Source organism: Haliotis cracherodii, unplaced genomic scaffold (assembly GCF_022045235.1).
Source record: "Haliotis cracherodii isolate W230 unplaced genomic scaffold, xgHalCrac1.p SCAF_3, whole genome shotgun sequence".
NCBI classification, from domain to species: Eukaryota; Metazoa; Mollusca; class Gastropoda; order Lepetellida; family Haliotidae; genus Haliotis; species Haliotis cracherodii.
The window spans coordinates 70,914,763-70,932,336 of NW_027266286.1; the positions used below are offsets into that span (position 1 = coordinate 70,914,763).

The 17,574-nt window shown below is 39.5% G+C and overlaps 2 protein-coding genes across 2 annotated transcripts; one reads left to right on the top strand and one right to left on the bottom strand.

Annotated features, from left to right (window-relative positions):
- Positions 1–4,815: 4,815 nt before the first annotated feature.
- Positions 4,816–6,890, bottom strand: LOC139475671 (uncharacterized). Its single transcript, XM_071258860.1, has 4 exons — positions 6,562–6,890; positions 6,076–6,174; positions 5,307–5,456; positions 4,816–4,999 (listed from the first exon to the last, which is right to left on the bottom strand). Exons 1-4 carry the CDS (start codon positions 6,888–6,890, stop codon positions 4,816–4,818), a joined length of 762 nt encoding a protein of 253 aa, XP_071114961.1.
- A 667-nt stretch (positions 6,891–7,557) lies between these two features.
- Positions 7,558–10,320, top strand: LOC139473542 (uncharacterized). Its single transcript, XM_071256181.1, has 5 exons — positions 7,558–7,566; positions 7,994–8,145; positions 8,500–8,607; positions 9,410–9,547; positions 9,999–10,320. Exons 1-5 carry the CDS (start codon positions 7,558–7,560, stop codon positions 10,318–10,320), a joined length of 729 nt encoding a protein of 242 aa, XP_071112282.1.
- Positions 10,321–17,574: the final 7,254 nt, after the last annotated feature.

The following is a 17,574-nucleotide window of genomic DNA, read 5'->3' on the forward strand; positions in this document are numbered from 1 at the left end:
GGGGTTCGATCCCCGACCGCGTCAAACCAAAAGACGTTAAAAGATGGTACTTGTTGTTAAGTTGTCTGGCGCTCGGCATTAAGGCGCTAAAACAAGGACTGGTCGGCTTGGAGTCAAAAGTGTCTGCACTATAAAACGGTCTCAGCCCGGACTAGTATAAACAGTCACACACACGTGCATGCACGTCGCTATATAAGTGCAATAATTTTGGACGTGACGGCAAACCACATTTCACCTCACCCACCTCCAGACATTGTATCCATCGGACTCAAAGTCAAAGGTATTTATTGTATGTAAGGCCCCCGGCCCATATACAAAAGGGTTACAAATAAGTAGTTTTTACATATTTGGATATATACTCATGTTTAACAATTTGTTTCTGAGGCAAATTGCATTTTTAACATATACAACCTATTTTAATATGACAGCATCTTCTTTTGAAAAAAAGAAGAGAAAAAACAGGTGCTGGATAATTTGACAGATAGCGTTCTGGTATTAACTGGTTTCTTAGATCACAATAATAAGGGCACACAAAAGTAAAATGAATTAAATTTGATATAGTTGAATGACATAATGGGCATCACCTCTTCGACTTTTCTTCCTTCATTTATCATGAGATCTAACAATCCGAGCCCAAATTGAATAAAAAGATGTCGAAGGGTTTCATTCTTTCATTCAGTGCCACCTGACCCCTCTTCTAAAATATGACAATATTTCTTTTATCATAGTTAACTGATTGATAATTTCCACTCTTTGGTGTAACATTCTAAAATGTTAAGCTGTTTTTGTAGTCAAACAACAGAATTTGATACTAAAATGACATCATCGGCAAAAAGAAGCAGCAAAATGTCTGTTACATCTAGGAACATGTGAAGACCAAGTTTACCCTTAGCCACAATTTCATAATATAATTCATTAATAAAAAATAAGAACAATATCGGGCTCAAGATACATCCTTGTCCTAAGCCAACAGGACAGTCAAAGAAGTACACATGATATACTTAGTATTATTTGAATACATAGCTTTTAATAAAGAGTACATTTCCCCCTGAAGACCAGTAGTTCTTAAACAGTACCATAGTTTATAACGATCAACGGAGTCAAAAGCTTTTTTAAATCGACAAAGGCTACATACACTTTGTGTTTACGACGTGATAGACATTTTTGGATAATTGCATGTAATGTGAATATAATATCTGACGTTGAGTATTTTTTTCTAAAACCAGCTCTAGTTTCGGGAATCTTATCACGCTCGCATGTTAGCCCAATTCGTAATCCTGGAACTAAGTACTGATGTAAAAATCTGTCCAAGAATACTCATTAAGGATATTCCCCTATAATTGTCAGGATTGTTAAAAAAAACTCCTTTCGTGAGTATTAGAATAATTACCGAACAAGACCAGCTTCTGGGAAATATACCACTGTCAAACATCCTATTGAAACATTTTGGAAGAAAAGGCCTCATCTCAAATTTGGAACATTTTATCATTTCAGTAACAATATGGTCAGGACCAGCAGCTTCCCACAGTTTAGATGTACTATAGCGTCCAGAATTCCATCCTGTGATAGGTGATTCTAAAATATGTTTGTCAACAACAGTATAATATGAAGAGGAAATATCCATAATATCGTCAAACACAACACTGTCAGTGTTGAAAACAGTGTAATTTGAAAAAAAACTTTCATAAAATGTATATGCCACTGAGCCTTTGAGATACTATCTATTCTATTTGTCTGCTTCTTAATGAACGTATTTGTTTCCAAATCTAAGAAGGAGAATGGATAGTGTCACTCAGTGTATAAGCCTAAATTTACACAAGTCAGATTTATATTTCCTCCAGCAGAATTTGAATTGATTTCTCTTTTTGCAGTACATGTTTTTATTAGAGTCAGTACGTCTACATCTAATTGTATAATTGTCGCAATTTGAACTACGTTAATTCAGTAATATAACAACGAATCAGCTTAATATTGGAGGAAATCCCCAAAGTAGCTGAGTGATGAAATGAAACCAACGAGCACGTCTGTAGTGTTGACAGACAAGAGAACAATATTAAATTAACTAGCTGTTCTCTTCACAGTATAAGCTTTGTTTGTTTGTTGTCTAACGCCGCGCTCAATAATAGTCAAGCTATGTGTCGGCGGTCTGGAAAAAAACGAGCCTAGACCGAAATTGGGAGCGAGCCTGACCACCCGATCTAGTTAGTGGCCTCTTACGACAAGCATAGTCGCCTTTTACGGCAAGAATGAGTTGCTGTCAGCGTACAAGCTGCTTTCAATGGGGAGCTCCCGTGTGCCTGATTAGGATGCCAGTTTCTCATGCTTGCACTGCCTGCCGACTAAAATATGATCTGTGTTCTTTTAGACTTTTCTCCATGTCGTGTGTAAGCTGAATTTAGACACTCGTGTTTTGAATAGTTTTCTTGTTGTATACAGAGGCGACAAAAAACTTTTCGTAATCACGCGACATCTCTGCTAAAAACGGAGTCCATTGTATGATTCCGACTACCTAATATATAAGAAACATGTGTTTATGAATCCCTGTAAAATTGTGATGAACGGTCACTTTACACAAGCTACAGATGCTTACTTCTTAAAAGCAGCCATCAATTCATAAAGGGCTTGGTATTTTTTGTTTTATGTAATAAAATCACAGGACACTTTACAGAAGTTAATTTCAATAAATTACCTGTTTTGTGACGGTTCCCGAAGGGACACCATGCTCCATTGTCTGTTGCCCGTTTTCAATGACTGCAATAATATTAATGTGAGACATTGACACATTGTGTCTGTGTAATGAGAATAACTATTTGTTACTTGACTGATCGAAATTAAAAAAACTTCAATGTGCAGATGGGTATTGCATATTGCTTTAATGCAATTTGGCCCAAATCTATACTCTCTTTAGGTTCCACGAACTACCTAGAAAGAATTGACATGAGCCACATGTGCGTATTTGTGTGTGTATGCGTATGTGTATGCGTATGTGTATGCGTATGTTTACGTGAATGCGTATGTGAATGGGTATGTGTATACGTATGTGTATGTGTATGACTATGTGAATGCTAATGTGTATGCTAATGTGTACGTGAATGCGTATGTGTATGCGTATGTGTATGTGTATGTGAATGCATATGTGTATTCGTATGTGTATGTGTATGTGTATGCGTGGGCTTCGGGAAGAACTGTGTCATTCTATGTTCTCTTGTGTCGAGTGATTCAATTTGTATGCATAATATCATCATTCTCTTTGAACTGATAGTTTTGAACACTTTGTAATTCTTGAACCTGAAGTGTTGTTGTAAGAGATTGCGCAACATGTTTGGTATAACTTAGATACAGGGTTCTAAAATAGCTCACCCATAATATAGATTACAAGGGGGATTTATATGTCTTATTTTCATGGTTATACCTATATTATCATTATCAAGGTAATATGTGAAGTAATAAGTCAACTGCCAATTACCAGTGAGTTAAATGACCCACTACATGCCAGAACGAGTGATGCCTGTCAACGTATCGCTTTTGCGTAGTCCCACAACTCCCGCTGATACAGAGATATAGCACAACAAGGAAACGTTGTATTATCTTTAGCTAGCATCCCCATGGGCACCAACTGTGCTCCCCTTCTTGCTGGCCTGTTTCTTTACGCACATGAGTCGGGATTTCTTTTCACATTGGCAAAAGTCAAAACAAGGTAATTTGGCTAAGATGTTTAACCTGGGCTTCATGTGTATCGATGATCTGATAACGTTCAATAACCATCAAATAGCCAATTCACTTCCTCTGACGTACCCACCTGAACTACAAATTTAGGAGACCAGTGAGACAGCCTCATCTGTTTCATGTTTAAATCTATGGACAAAGAATCAGAGTGACAAAACACTCTCCACAAGACTGTATGACAAGAGGGATGACATCAACTTTCCAAAAGTCCACTTCCCCCCCTTCATGTCGAGCAGCACCCTCCCCCCCTTGGTATCTACAATTCTCAACTTTTGAGATACAATCGAGCACGCTCTTTCTACCAAACATCATCGTACGACTCTTGCCTAGAAGTTGTTTGATCAAGGGTACAGCCTAATGAGGAGGACATTTCCAAATGTGACGCATCGGTGACAAAAACATGAGATCCGATGCAGTTCCATATTTTGATTTGTACCATATGATCCCGTGTTTTTTCAGAGATTTCCTATCAATACGGAAAGGATTTTTTTAGCTTTTATTTATTTGGAACAGGGATGTTGGTGGATGTCAGTGTACAGTGAGGCCATGTGACGTAACATGGAAAGTCTACTTGTTCATATTGTTTTTGTCACTAGGCAAACAACAAGTTTGCTTTCGGTTTGTTTTATATTGTATAGAGTGAGTGAGTGAGTATGGTTTTATGCCGCTTTTAGCACTATTCCAGCCATATCACGACGGGGGACCCTAGAAATGGGCTTCACACATTACACCATAAAAGAAAATACACAAGTATTATTCAGAGAAATTTATTATTACACAAAGTTGGCAACACAAAAAAAACAAAACGTTATGTACAATATAAACAAACTATTTACATGTGCGAGCATGATATATTTACAAATGATAATATATAATGGTAAAACAAATAATGTCACAAATACTTCAAAATCAATACGATTAAAAGTATTTTTGTAAGGTCGAAATAAACCAAGTTCACAAAACATTGTCCTTCTTGTTCTCAAGTGTTCCTCATATAAACGAATAAATGTTTGTATTTGGCGTGACGTTGAGTCCCACTATTACACATGCGTAAAAGTACGACTTCGCAGAGGGAGTGTAAACCATGGTTTACACAAACTGATACTTGAGACATTCGTATTTCTTACAGCTGCATCCGGTGGGGATGGTGACGCGGGTTCTGCGGCACTGCTTGATCTCGCCGGGACAGAAGACGTAGATATCACGTTCAACCATGCCGTCGGGGACGCAGTAGTGGTGTTTCACCTCCGTGGTGTCCATGACGCAGTGACCTCTGGAGAAAAGAGATGATGGTGAATATTGTGTAATAATACTTTCTTGTACAAGCCTCAAATGTAATATCGACGTGTACATTATTAAAAGACCTTTTAACATTTTTGAATTGTGCGACTCAGAATCAGACCAAACTAAGATTGAAGACGTATGTTGCGCATATTGTTTATTAATACCTGTTATTCCCAAAATTAGAAACATAAGACCCATGTTACCCCAAACCACCATGAACTTGAAGGAAACCGTTTATCATGAATACTAGCATATGAAAGCTGGACATGTTTGGTCAAGCTAATTGTGTGACGTACCCGCATTGAGCGACTTCAACTCCCTGGGCTTCAGGCATGATGACGTAGCAGACCTCTCGGCGCCCGTTCTGGGTGTTGGTCCACCAGATTCTCTCCAGGAGCTCGGTGTTCTCGGAACACAGATCCTTGTATCGGTAGGCGGGGTAGTGGCTGGAATAAACCACAAGCATGGTTCAAACAGCTATAGTGCAATAATTATAGCATTGCGTTCTTGAAGAAATGTCTGTGCGGCTGGAGTTTAACGCCGCGTTTCAGCAATAGTCCAACCTACGGTGGAGTGAACCAGGCATGGGATTGACACAGTCGAACTTGGTTTCTGAGAGTGAGTGAACGTTTAACAACAAGTCTACTCCATCGCCCTCTATACAATTGAGTCGTGTGAAACATGGAGATGACATCACTGATCCGTTTGTCTCGTCATATAAATTGATAATATTGTCACGTCATAAACAAGGTAAAAGACTGTTTTACATAGGTAAATTAATTGTTTTATGTAATAATCACAACTGGTGGTATGACACATGTGATAGTACTCGAGTGATTTAGTAGGACACAAGATCAAATTGAGTTGGGTGAGTCAGTGCGCTGAATTTGGGAAAGCTACAGGTAACCTTCTAACACGTGTAAAAGTGACCTTCACCTATTGAGTGAGTCAGTTGCCTATTGAACAGTATTTCAGATATATTGCAACGGGACAGCTTAATGTGGGAGGTGAAATGACGATGAAACGGGTGATGACTAGTAGCTAGGGTGGATCATCTGTACCTACCCGGTGGAGTTCATCTTGTTGTGGAGGTAGCATCCCTGCACCAGCAGCATGTACTCCATTGCGTCGGGATCCTGTTCCAGGGCACTGAACACACGGTCACTGGAACAAACACGTTAACATTATTGTCAGCCTTCTCATACACTATGGTGTACAGACAACAGTAGAACTTACAGTGTGAACACACGGTCATTGGAACAACTAATAACGCATCTTTGCAATTTCACAACATAGCTTCTTAAAATTACAAAAGACACGGGGGACAGAACCCGAGCCATACAGATCTGACAAACGATGGCATTTACAACTTGGCCGTTCCGCCTTACTGCCTGAACTTAATTTACCACATAAATGAAAATAAAGCATACTTCGGATATATATAAATAATATAAAATAATTATTTTCCTGTTTGTTGTTTTCCTCAAATATTTATGCATACATTTTAAGGGAAAGACAACATCAAAGCATATTTCTAGATAAAATACATACACAGGGTATTTGTAGGACTTGTCGAAGCACAGCTTTTCCTTGGTAGGCCATTCGTACTGGGGGACGCCATTCTTGTCAAAGTAGCAGATTGGCTGTTTGGTTTTGGCGGAGAGGGCGCTGAAGATGCTGGAACCGTCACGGACGCGGGCACCAAACAAGGAAGACTTTCTGGATTTCAGGAGGCTAGCGAATCGGCTGGAGGTTGAGCCTCCCAGAGAACGCCCTCCGACAGGGGGTCGATTCCACGCCAAGGTGACGGCGGTGAGGGACATGAGAACGCATAATGTCACAAGAACTCTCTGGAAGAAATGAGAGATGGGGATTTTCATTTAAACTACTCTGCACATAAATAAACTGTATATCAAGACATTATCATCGTACACAGTTAGCAAAATATTCTACTTACCATATTTGCAAACAAAGGACCAATCTATGTTAAAATAGTTACTGTAGCTGTGTACAGCGATGGCTGACTTGCTGGGGCCTTTCGCTCGCTTTTATTCCCTCTCACCTCGGAAGGAGGAGCACATTTCAGCCAATCAGAAGTGGCGTTTTTGATCGAATGACCCTGACGTCAGACGGCAACACTTCTTCCTGAAAACAATGGCGGCAGTGGATTACGTACCTGCGTCACAGATCATAACAAGGAGATTTAAAGATGACAACCTCTCTCTTATACATTCACGGTGTTCCAAGGCCACTTAAGCCTCTTGCCCATCAATCAGAATGACAGAGTGAGAGAACATGACAATATATATATACATACAGATGACGCCAGTTATAATTAGATACATATAAATGACGACAGTTGTGACAAGATTGACGTTGTACAATAATGTATTGAGAGATAGAAATTGACGTCACAGAATTTGATGGACAACTGTCACGTGACAAGAGAGACAGGGCACGAGTCGAGAGTATATAAGGAGACACTGGCCCACTCTGAGCCAGCGACTGTGAACACCTCACGAACCGAGCTTCACACATCATCCTACCATGGGAAAGGTATATATCTATATCTGATTTATTTCTTAGAAATGGTTTATATGTTGAAATATATTTCAAAATGAATTGATTGAAAGCATTTAGCTGTGTATAAAGTTGCATATTGCTTATTGAAATGAATATGGTTAGCCTTTATCTTCTTTTTTTCTCTCACGAAAATGGTGTTTTAATGTGTGCACTTCGACCGTTACGTTAATGGTAGCATTTTCTGTTTAGTGGTGCTATTGTGACAAACACATATTTAGGTATATCTTCAGAGCTAATGTTCCGTAGGTAGTAATACTCAATGTTTAAGATTTTTGTTCAACTGTTCCGTTTATTCTAGAACCTTATGGATCATAAAAACACCAGAGAAATTGAATTGTTCTTTCATTACCCCTTTATACTCAAATATAACCAATTACAAAATGTGATCTTTGTTTTCCAGTTCACCTACTATATCGCGGCGTTAGTCGGCCTCGTCGCCATGACGACGGCCCTCCCCCATCTCCCCACTCCCGCCTGCTATTCCCAGCAACTTCTGTCGGACCAGAGCTTTGACCTCAGCTTTGTCTGCAACGACGGAAGACAATATCCCGAGTAAGTACATTGAGCTACTTCGGAAACAATGTACAGGGCAGGTTGTTTGTGTTTCGTTTGAAAAGCCTTCTTAAGTTTGCCGTTTGCTGTATGAATTTTCACAAATATATAAAATCAAAGTAAAATGAGTCATAAATGAATTGTATTTAAGTCGAACTGTCTTTGAATGACACACCATGTACCTTTAAGTCGAATTAATGACATGCGTTGATGTTATAAGAGTTTTTGCACCGTTAAGTCGAAATGTCAGACATATTCACTTTGGACTATATAACATGCACCTCTAAGTGGCATAACCGACATGCGTTGGTGTACCGTTAAGTCGGACTGTCTGACATTTTACTTTGTCTCCAGACAGGAGATCGAGGAGGCTCTGTACTACGCCGACGACCACTGGCGTATCTACCTCAACCTGACATCCACCTGCTTCCAGGACCAGGACACCTACTTCATGAACAAACAGTAAGTAGCGCCGCACACTAGATCTACTTTGAAATAAAGCAACAAAACCCTCCCCAATAATCGAACGAAATGTCCATTGTCCTTTGCACGATTAGGACAATATCATGAGCATGTGTTTATGAATCAATATACAAAAAAGTAATGATACCAGATGCTGGCGACACAGTGAGCGTTTCCTGCACTTGTGGAACCCGTCACAAACACATGCAAAGACATCTCAATTGTTTACCTGAAAATATGCGAATATATTGTATTGATCAAAACAGGTAATTGCATCGATCGTCAATTTTTACCCCTTTAATCCGGACGCGTCGCTTCCAATGAAATAGCCCGGGATAACGATACTTGAGTTGGGAGTAATGTCTCACTGGTTGTATGTCATTCACAAGAATAAAGTCCTGAAATCGGGGTTCCGGATTAACAGGGGTTCACTATCTATTATCAACGACGTTCTTATATATTTTCATCCTAGGGAGTGCTTTATGTTAAATATACTGAAGAAATGTAGATAGGAAACACATTAAAACATCGTAAAATAATGTTCATTGCTCTATTCAGAGAAATGCTTCAGATGAAAGAAAATAACCGTACTGTGTTAAATGTTGGTACCTGGTTATTTCGTTCATTACCGAATGATACCTGGTTTTCCTGGTATCCATACGACTTTTGACAATACCAAACACATACTTCCCCCAGTTTATTTGAGGCTTGACATATACAAATTAAAACTGGTATTTGTGAATGTTACTATATTCTACATATATTCTGGAATCGCTATCATTCATTGACTTTGTCCTTGCAGCTCTGAGCCCAACTACTACAAGTTGAAGAGCGTGTGCAACACCACTCGTACCATGGTGCACACCATCTATGCCATGGACGGTCAAGTCTGCCACGTTGTCCGCCCTATGTCCCAGAAAGTCTTCTACGCCACATGCGGGTAGGTACACAGCTATGTTTTTAACAAGCAGTTCATTATACATACTAAAATTCATAACTAAGCAGTTGGTTATAATTAATATATTTTTAGTGATATGTCAACGACAAAGGCTTGATTATACAAAACGCAGGCTCCTACGAAGTCAAACAAATAAACGTTGGAGTAGTTTGACTGCATATTTATATTTTTGAAAAAGATTTTATATCTTAATATTCAAATGAAGCGAATCAAAAACCCTTGCATTCATTGTACACATTCATATATACACATTTATTGTCTATAAAGAAAGTTTAGCTGTTCAAATACTCATGTGAAATTAAGAATTGTTAAAAGGACATTCATAATAGCAATCTACATATCGACACTCTAAGACTAATTACAAGACTTATCATTAAAATAGTATTTATCCATTACATCTCGCTTTACTAAATATGCCCTGTTTGTTTTACAGAGGAGAATGTAACCTTGGTTACGACGGCGTGACCGGCTATCACTGCATTCAACGCGGAATCACCTACCGCAACTTCCTCGGTTACTGCCGTCTCCCCGACCCCGCAACCTTCCCAGAATCTGATCCCATCTACGCTCTTGACCCCTCCGTCGACAACTTCTACGACCCCCGTGTTGCCCCTCCAACCCACCGCATGCAGCACAACCTCCTCCAGAGCGGTGGCCACTACAAACCCAAGGGCTACTTCACGGAGTTGAGCGTTACCCTCCCCAGCTACTGCGGCTGCAGGGGATATTTCTGCCCCCACGACAGGATTGTTTAGATGATGACTACGTTCATTAAGGGACTGATACAAAATGAACAAAGACCAGTTGAAGCCAGTTGTTTTCCACAAGCATTTTATTTAAATAAGTGAAAACTATTTTTAAAGAACCAAACTCTTTCTGATTTTTAGAAGCCTTTTCAAGTAAATGGAAATTACAAATGTTATTTGGTTTACACTTCACTTTTTTCAAATCATTTCAGACTTACCTTTATTTTTTCCTCACTTTTATACCAAAATGTAATCTCGGTATGAAGTTGGCAAATATGTTAATTGTAAATATTTTGCGAATTCCATGTAAATATGTACTATAGGATGTTGTGAATATGTATTTTATATGTTCCATCTTTATACAGTTTAAACTGACATCATCATTGCTTGTGCGCGCATGTATAATATGTACAGATATTAATATGTGAAAATAAAAGCAACATGAAAATATGTACTGTTTCTGTTTTGATGATTATTGTTTAGTTTGGACAATATAAATGTATTTCAGTAATATATAAATTATATATTTATCATATAATGGGTAGGTTTCTTGGCAGGATAAAGACAACGGATAAAAACGATATCCGTTGGGGTCATATGCGGAAAGAGATGCAAATATCAAAGGTCAAGTAGGGACTACTTTCAGTGTTTATAAACAAACATGGCGTCGCCCTTGTCATTTGGCAATCGAGTCAGAATTAACCATCGGGAATCTGGATAAACTACAGAGATAATTGCTATAATAATCAAAAGAACAGTCTAATATACATAAAATCAGTGTCTAGCTGTGACGTAGTAAGGCATTTTATAAGTTTTGGCAACTTTGGAGATATAAATTTCGAAACAATTTTGCGAGGGCACTAGGCCTAGCCAAGCGGTATCAGTAGCAATATCTGTGCTTGTGGACCTCTGCGGCTTGAAACCTTTTCCACAAATAAAAATAGTTGGATTTGGCAGAAATATGTTTGAATTTTTACCTTGTTTCGTTTTGTCGCTGTGTGTACATCTGATTGCACTTTGTAACGTTATGACAGGACAGTCTTATAGACTAGGGTTAGAGTAGCTTCCCTTTGACAAAGGGCAGTTACTCTAGCGGCCAGACCGATGGATTCCCGCGAAATGCAAGTAAATAACAATTGTTGTTTTGCGTATATGTTGCTTCGCCACTGTATAAGAAACAGATTTCAGTTGGAACTATATTGGCAACTGTCACTGTCCGACTGACACATCACTTACCCTTTGACGTAATAAATATTATTGCGCTCTTTCCAGGAAAACTCGCAATGTTTAGGTAATGTTTGTGAGAGAGTGAAAGAGATTTTCAAGTACAGATTAAAGAATGACAGTTTATGATAAAGAGTGAGTGAGTGATTATGGTTTTACGCTGCTTTTAGCAATATTCCAGCAATATCACGGCGGAGGGACACCAGAAATGGGCTTCACACATTCTACCCATGTCGGGAATCGAACCCGGGTTTTCGGCGTGACGAGCGAACGCTTTAACCACTAGGCTACCCGACCGCCCCCTTATGATAAAGAAGTTATCACGCTTGTGTGTTTGGGGATGGTAAATATCCTGTATTAGGAATAAACACTACGTCTATTCCTAATGCAGGATATTTACCATCCCCAAACACACTCGCGTGATATTATATATATATATATATAATTCATATATAACTGAAATATAAATTATATATAACTGAAATACACCAATAGTCCTAAATAGGTCCATTATATTGGTGCTGTCAAAATGACATTTTTCTTCTTTTCGTTATGACATAATCTGCACGAGAGCCATCGAAGTTGTGGTCGACAGTGTGACAAGTCCTTCACGTCGCATGCAGCTGAGCGAGAGTCTGCAAGTTCATGACTAGACCAAAACCATCCCCTTCCAAAAATTGTATCCATCAGATTCACAATTAACTGTTTGATTGATTCTAGAAGTTGGCAAATAAATAAGAAAACCATACAACTTTATGGATAACAACTTTTGGTTTATTGCATATAGCGACGTTTCGATGTAGATTCTTACACCGTTACCAAGCTGGAGTGACAACAACCAAGCGATGAAATTCACAATTGTGTGCATGAGGTTAACGTTGTTTCTGTAATGTAACAACGAATTCGAATCACCTTAATATTGGAGGAAATCCCGAAAGTAGCTGAGTGATAACTGTGTACAGACAAGAGCACACATGAATTCATAAGCTGCTAACACTCTTCACCGTGTAAGCTGTTTTTAATTTGGTGCTCCTGTGTGACTGATTAGGTTGTCAGTACCTAATGCTTGCAGTGCCTGCAGAGTAAAACAGGAAGTGAGAGGTCAGGACTGGTGACTTGGCTCAACGCTCCCGACAGTGTGGATCGTTGGTCATGCTTTCAATCACTGGTTGGCCAAGTCCAGTCTCGATTATAAACAGGCCGCACTGTATAGCTGAAATAATGCTGACTGATTCACGCACTCACATAATAAAACGAAGTAAGTGTATCTGAAAAGTAAGGCGAAGCTGACATGTTCACTGTACGTAAAACAAGTATGGTTCTTAATATCTTTCTGCGAATTTGAAAAACTAAAGAATTGATAAGATGATATGGATCCCTTTAACACGTTCCTTCATGTCGTGAGTGAGCTGGGTTTAGATACAAACTTTTTCCATTGCACGATTCCAACTATATCATAAGCATGTGTTTATGAATCACAATCAAACAATGATGAACCCTAAATTTACAGCAAAAACTTACTTCTTAAAAGTGATATTTTTAATGAAGAGTTCTGTGTTTGCTATATGTAAAGAATACACGGGACGCTATACATTCGAATAAATTGCTTGTTTTGCGAGATACATTTTATCACGATTTTGACAGATACAGTACGCGATTTCCATTGAGGCTTATTTAAGCGATGTGTTACTCTAGGTCTTCCAGCCCTAAAGTGTCACCCACGGATTGTCGTTAAGTGAAACCCACGGCCAAAGGTATGATGTTGGCTATCCAGTCTTAGATTCGAACCAACGACAACCGGTAACTGAGCAAAAAATTGGCCAGTCTTAGATTCGAACCCATGACGACCGGTAACTGAGCAACAAAGTAGCCAGTCTTAGATTCGAACCCACGACGACCGGTAACTGAGCAACAAAGTAGCCAGTCTTAGATTCGAACCCACGACGACCGGTAACTGAGCAACAAAGTAGCCAGTCTTAGATTCGAATCCACGACAACCGGTAACTGAGCAACAAAGTGGCCAGTTTTAGATTCGAACCCACGACGACCGGTAACTGAGCAACACAGTAGCCAGTTTTAGATTCGAACCCATGACGACCGGTAACTGAGCAACAAAGTAGCCAGTTTTAGATTCGAACCCACGACGACCGGTAACTGAGCAACAAAGTAGCCAGTTTTAGATTCGAACCCATGACGACCGGTAACTGAGCAACAAAGTAGCCAGTCTTAGATTCGAACCCACGACGACCGGTAACTGAGCAACAAAGTAGCCAGTCTTAGATTCGAACCCACGACGACCGGTAACTGAGCAACAAAGTAGCCAGTCTTAGATTCGAACCCATGACGACCGGTAACTGAGCAACAAAGTAGCCAGTCTTAGATTCGACCCCACGACGACCGATAACTGAGCAACAAAGTAGCCAGTCTTAGATGCGAACCCACGACGACCGGTAACTGAGCAACAAAGTAGCCAGTCTTAGATGCGAACCCACGACGACCGGTAACTGAGCAACAAAGTAGCCAGTCTTAGATGCGAACCCACGACGACCGGTAACTGAGCAACAAAGTAGCCAGTCTTAGATGCGAACCCACGACGACCGGTAACTGAGCAACAAAGTAGCCAGTCTTAGATTCGAACCCACGACGACCGGTAACTGAGCAACAAAGTAGCCAGTCTTAGATTCGAACCCACGACGACCGGTAACTGAGCAACAAAGTAGCCAGTCTTAGATTCGAACCCACGACGACCGGTAACTGAGCAACAAAGTAGCCAGTCTTAGATTCGACCCCACGACGACCGGTAACTGAGCAACAAAGGACAAAGTAGGACGGGAGCCATATATGAATTGTGGCAATTCAAGTGATATACTACAACCGTTTCAATACTTGTTACAAGAGCTTCAGGCATAGTCTTCAAAGAGGGCAGTACAGCGGTGATAACATTGTCATATAGGTAAGTCGTGCCGAGAAGGTTCAGATAAATGCTGTAAAAATACGGCCATTTGCATTAAATATATTTTGATTGCTCATACTGTCGACGACTATCATCTCATCTTGACGGATGTCAATGCATCACCTCAAAACAGCTCATATATTGTGTAATATTACACCATCTAAAACGGTAGCCTACATATTAGAGACACAATAATGATCTCAAACAAACAGAAATATCTGCCTCAGGTGATTAACTCTCACATTGACTGATGTGGATACTCTCAATAATAATAATAGCACAAAGAAAATGATAATTTCCTGACATGTTTTGACATTTTAGGCTTGTTTGATTGATCAGATGCATTATCATTACACCGTGTTTGCTGAAATATATACATGCAGTGACTCACTTTGGATGAATCATAGTACAGAAGGGTTAGGAAGATTGAACTGTAGGAAAAACAAATGCGAAACGTGCTCGATAACAAAATCAGGGACAAAACTGTTGTGCGTAAACAATTGGAAATAATAACTGATGTATATTTATTGGAAAAATTACTCTTCATCCAGGCTGAAAATATTTTTGTGTTTGTAAGAGAGGCAATGCATTGCTTGCAGATGTTCTGAAATTGTCATTGATGATGGCTATGTTTTGGCTGTGTGGGATATTTTGAGGCGAAATCTAACGGCGATATTGTCATTGATGATGGTTATGTTTTAGCTGTGTGGGATATTTTGTGGCGGAATCTAACGGCGATAATGCCATTGATGATGGCAATGTTTTGGCTGTGTGGGATATTTTGTGGCGGAATCTAACGGCGATATTGCCATTGATGATGGCCATTGATGATGGTTATGTTTTGGCTGTGTTGAGTATTTTGTGGCGGAATCTAACGGCGATATTGCCATTGATGATTGTTATGTTTAAGCTGTGTGGGATATCTTGTGGCGGAATCTAACGGCGATATTGCCATTGATGATGGCCATTGATGATGGTTATGTTTTGGCTGTGTGGGATATTTTGTGGCGGAAAATAACGACGATATTGTCATTGATGATGGCAATTGATAATGGTTGTGTTTTGGCTGTGTGGGATATTTTGTGGCGGAAACTAAGGACAATATTGTCATTGATAATGGTTATGTTTTGGCTGTGTTGAGTATTTTGTGGCGGAATCTAACGACGATATTGTCATTGACGATTGCCATTGATGATGGTTATGTTTTAGCTGTGTGGGATATTTTGTGGCGGGAAATAACGACGATATTGTCATTGATGATGGCCATTGATGATGGTTATGTTTTGGCTGTGTGGGATATTTTGTGGCGGAATCTAACGGTGATATTGTCATTGATAATGGCCATTGATGATGGTTATGTTTAAGCTGTGTAGGATATCTTGTGGCGGAATCTAACGGCGATATTGCCATTGATGATGGCCATTGATTATGGCTATTGATGATGGTTATGTTTTGGCTGTGTTGAGTATCTTGTGGCGGCATCTAACGGCGATATTGTCATTGATGATTGTTATGTTTAAGCTGTGTGGGATATTTTTTTTGGCGGAATCTAACGCCGATATTGTCATTGATGATTGTTATGTTTAAGCTGTGTGGGATATTTTGTGGCGGAATCTAACGGCGATATTGTCATTGATGATTGCCATTGATGATGGTTATGTTTTAGCTGTGTGGGATATTTTGTGGCGGAATCTAACGGCGATATTGTCATTGATGATGGTTATGTTTTGGCTGTGTGGAATATTTTGTGGCGGAAACTAACGACGATATTGTCATTGATAATGGCCTTTTATGATGGTTATGTTTTGGCTGTGTTGAGTATTTTGTGGCGGAATCTAACGGCGATATTGCCATTGATGATGGTTATGTTTAAGCTGTGTGGGATATCTTGTGGCGGAACCTAACGGCGATATTGCCATTGATGATGGCCATTGATGATGGTTATGTTTTGGCTGTGTTGAGTATCTTGTGGCGGCATCTAACGGCGATATTGTCATTGATGATTGTTATGTTTAAGCTGTGTGGGATATTTTGTGGCGGAATCTAACGGCGATATTGTCATTGATGATTGCTATGTTTTAGCTGTGTGGGATATTTTGTGTCCGAATCTAACGGCTCTATTGTCATTGATGATGGCCATTGTGTATGGTTATGTTTTGGCTGTGTGGGATATTTTGTGGCGGAAAATAACGACGATATTGTCATTGATGATGGTTATGTTTTAGCTGTGTGATATATTTTGTGGCGGAATCTAACGGCGATATTGTCATGGATGATTGCTAAGTTTTAGCTGTGTGGAATATTTTTTGGCGGAATCTAACGGCGATATTGCCATTGATGATTGCTATGTTTTAGCTGTGTGGGATATTTTGTGGCAGAATCTAACGGCGATATTGTCATTGATGATTGTTATGTTTTAGCTGTGTGGGATATTTTGTGGTGGAATCTAAAGCCGATATTGTCATTGATGATGGTTATGTTTAAGCTGTGTGGGATATTTTGTGGCGGAAAATAACGGCGATATTGTCATTGATGATTGCTATGTTTTGGCTGTGTGGGATATTTTGTGTCGGAATCTAACGGCGATATTGTCATTGATGATTGCCATTGATGATGGTTATGTTTTGGCTGTGTGGGATATTTTGTGTCGGAATCTAACGGCGATATTGTCATTGATGATGGTTATGTTTTGGCTGTGTGGGATATTTTGTGGCAGAATCTAACGGCGATATTGTCATTGATGATTGTTATGTTTTAGCTGTGTGGGATATTTTGTGGCGGAAACTAACGCCGATATTGTCATTGATAATGGCCATTGATGATGGTTATGTTTTAGCTGTGTGGGATATTTTGTGGCAGAATCTAACGGCGATATTGTCATTGATGATGGTTGTGTTTTGGCTGTGTGTGATATTTTGTGGCGGAAACTAAGGACGATATTGTCATTGATAATGGTCTTTGATGATGGTCTTTGATGATGTTTTGTCTGTGTTGAGTATTTTTTTGGCGGAATCTAACGGCGATATTGCCATTGATGATGGCTATTGATGATGGTTATATTTTGGCTGTGTTGAGTATCTTGTGGC

Bases quoted from the DNA above. Each gene is read 5' to 3' on its own strand.
- LOC139475671 (XM_071258860.1), bottom strand. From the start codon at position 6,890: ATGAAAATCCCCATCTCTCATTTCTTCCAGAGAGTTCTTGTGACATTA. The intron at 5,457-6,075 runs GTAGGTACAGAT...GGTTTATTCCAG, and splicing joins AACAAGATGAACTCCACCGG to CCACTACCCCGCCTACCGAT. The intron at 5,000-5,306 runs GTACGTCACACA...TCTTTTCTCCAG, and splicing joins GTTGAAGTCGCTCAATGCGG to AGGTCACTGCGTCATGGACA.
- LOC139473542 (XM_071256181.1), top strand. The intron at 8,146-8,499 runs GTAAGTACATTG...CTTTGTCTCCAG, and splicing joins GACGGAAGACAATATCCCGA to ACAGGAGATCGAGGAGGCTC. The intron at 8,608-9,409 runs GTAAGTAGCGCC...TTGTCCTTGCAG, and splicing joins ACCTACTTCATGAACAAACA to CTCTGAGCCCAACTACTACA.